The sequence below is a fragment of the Nicotiana tabacum genome, chromosome 4 (assembly GCF_000715075.1).
Source record: "Nicotiana tabacum cultivar K326 chromosome 4, ASM71507v2, whole genome shotgun sequence".
Taxonomy (NCBI): Eukaryota; Viridiplantae; Streptophyta; class Magnoliopsida; order Solanales; family Solanaceae; genus Nicotiana; species Nicotiana tabacum.
In genome coordinates this window covers 122,711,796-122,714,319 of record NC_134083.1, presented here as the reverse complement: position 1 = coordinate 122,714,319, position 2,524 = coordinate 122,711,796, and the positions used below count along the sequence as shown (strand labels likewise).

Sequence of the window (2,524 nt, the reverse complement as noted above, 5' to 3'; positions counted from 1 at the left end):
TATTTCCATATGTATAAGAAAAGTTTTAAAATAAAAGACTAATTATCTACTAAAGAGGAAGAATATAATCTACTTGTTTAAACACACATACACATAAAAGAGGAAATATAAAGACAACATAATACCTTGACAAACTTGCTTTCACTTGATGAAAAATCATATTCATTAAGGATAAAAATAAGAAGTTCCACTCGTAGATCTCAAAACAACATAAAAAAAAAAGGAGAATAACAAAAATTGAAAACGACAATTATTAGTCAGAAAACAAAATAACACATCAATAAATCTCCAAAAAATTAAAACAAAAATAAATGAAATTACATGTAACAATTAGAGAAATGTAAGAGAACAGCATTCAAAAATAATTATTAGAAGGCAAAAACAACAAATCAATGAATTAATAGAATGACGTCCAAAGTAACAAAGTTTCAGGGAATTCTTTTTTAAAATATAGGGTGAATAGAATTGCATCTAAAGTAACAATATTCGAAACAATAAAAATACTGTAAAAAGATAAAGAACCGAAAGATAGAAATACGCCAAAGTAACAATTTTCTAGGGAAAAAAATCAAAAAAATAAAGAACAAAAAACAAAAGAAGAAAGAAGAATCCTACGGGATATTATCTCCTACATATTGAAGTGCTGGTGCTATAAATAGTAGGAGGATTTATGGATGTAAAAGGAGGTTATATGTGATAACTGCAGGTGAGAGATAGAAATAGGATGGGATAGAGGTTAATTAAGAGGATTAATAGACGTGACTTTTGGGAGAAGAAAAGAGGGAGGTTAAAAGACATGGCTTTTGGTATTCTATTTTTGGCACATAAAGGGATTAAAAAAATGAGGAAAGACTCAAAATTTTAAGAGGAAAAAAAAAATGATTCCTGATGTATGAGAGATGCCACATCATCTCTTTATGTCCCTCAATTATATAATTATATAGATATAGATAGATTGGGGTGATATTTTGCGTCACAACCCATCCGCAGCCACATTTGACTTTGGATGCTCTCTCGCTTCTTCTTTGTGTATATATAGGGGTGTAAGAGATTGGAACCGCATCATAGTTTCTCTACGTCGCTTGTTTCACTTCCAAATTCCTACAAGAAAACAAGAGAGAGATGGGGAAACCAACAATCATTATTCACCTGATAATATTGTCAGTGCTACTAATGTTGACGGCCATGCCTGTAGTTCATGCTCTTGACAAAAGCCCAAAAGCAGTTGGACGATGGTTTAAAAAGCTTGATAATGCAAAGCAGAAGACGACCAAGCTTCATTTCTACTTTCATGACTTAGCTACTGGTGGAAAGAACGAAACATCATCAGTAATTGCTCAAGCCACCAACATCACGTCTCAGTCACCGTTCTTGTTTGGCATACTCAGAATGATAGATGACCCATTGACCGTAGGACCAGAGCTGAGTTCCAAAAGAGTGGGTTCAGCTCAAGGAATATATGGTTCAGCAGCAATGAATGAATTTGGTCTGCTTATGAACTTCAATTTTGTGTTCACAGATGGACCTTACAATGGTAGCACTCTGAGTTTGCTTGGTAGAAACGCAATATCAAATGAATACAGGGAGATGCCAATAGTTGGTGGTTCTGGAGTTTTCAGGCTAGCTCGGGGCATTGCCACTGCCAAGACCTATTTTGCTAACTTTACTGTCGCTATTGTTGAGTATCATGTCATTGTACTTCATTATTAACTCCCGTGGCTTTCTTGATTTTTTTTCTTTTCGATAAAATTAGCAGGATTTGATCTTGTTTACCCAAAAAACGGATAGAATTGAATTTATACATAGTTCTAAGGATACGTGGTATAATTTGGTACAAATTGGAAAAATAGGAAAAATTATATCGAATAATGACTATAAAAATGAATGAATACAAACCCAAATTGAATAGAGAATGATGGACAAATGAACAAGATCAATCAATATCGTAAGCCCCAAAAAGGATAATATTTGACTATATGTTATAAATCTCAATAATCTCTGAATCTCAAAATGTATCGATGTCCCTCTTACAAATGACAACCACTCTTAATATAGTGGGGGAATCTCATTTTGGGTATAATTAAAAATACATAGTGGGGGTCCATATGCCATAACTTGCCAAAACGTCAACAATACCAATGTTTCCACAACAAATAGCCCATGACTCAATCACAATGTATACCAAAATTTCAATAACAACAAGATGAATGAGGAATACTCAATAAGGAAAGATACTTCAACAATTAACATCTTCACCTCAATGTGATAACGACTTTCACAACTTCAACACTAGCAACTCAACAAGAACATATTCCATAAAATTACAACCTCAAGTAAGGGTAATTTAACAATAAATAGGTAACATGACAATAAAGAAAATAACAACATCAACTAAAACATATGAGAGCAATTATAATATGTAAGAGGTTGATCAAGTCCTACAACGTCAAATAGAGCATGTAAGCGTAGATTAACAATGAATGATGTGACATGTTATAACAATTCAATTAAAGGCATGAAAAGA

The 2,524-nt window shown here is 32.9% G+C and overlaps 1 protein-coding gene across 1 annotated transcript; it reads left to right on the top strand.

Annotated features, from left to right (window-relative positions):
* Window positions 1-1,056: 1,056 nt before the first annotated feature.
* Window positions 1,057-1,817, top strand: LOC107766489 (dirigent protein 22-like). Its single transcript, XM_016585285.2, has one exon. It carries the CDS (start codon window positions 1,123-1,125, stop codon window positions 1,708-1,710), a length of 588 nt encoding a protein of 195 aa, XP_016440771.1. The 5' UTR covers window positions 1,057-1,122; the 3' UTR covers window positions 1,711-1,817.
* The last annotated feature ends 707 nt before the right edge of the window (window positions 1,818-2,524 follow it).

Bases quoted from the DNA above. Each gene is read 5' to 3' on its own strand.
- LOC107766489 (XM_016585285.2), top strand. From the start codon at position 1,123: ATGGGGAAACCAACAATCATTATTCACCTGATAATATTGTCAGTGCTA.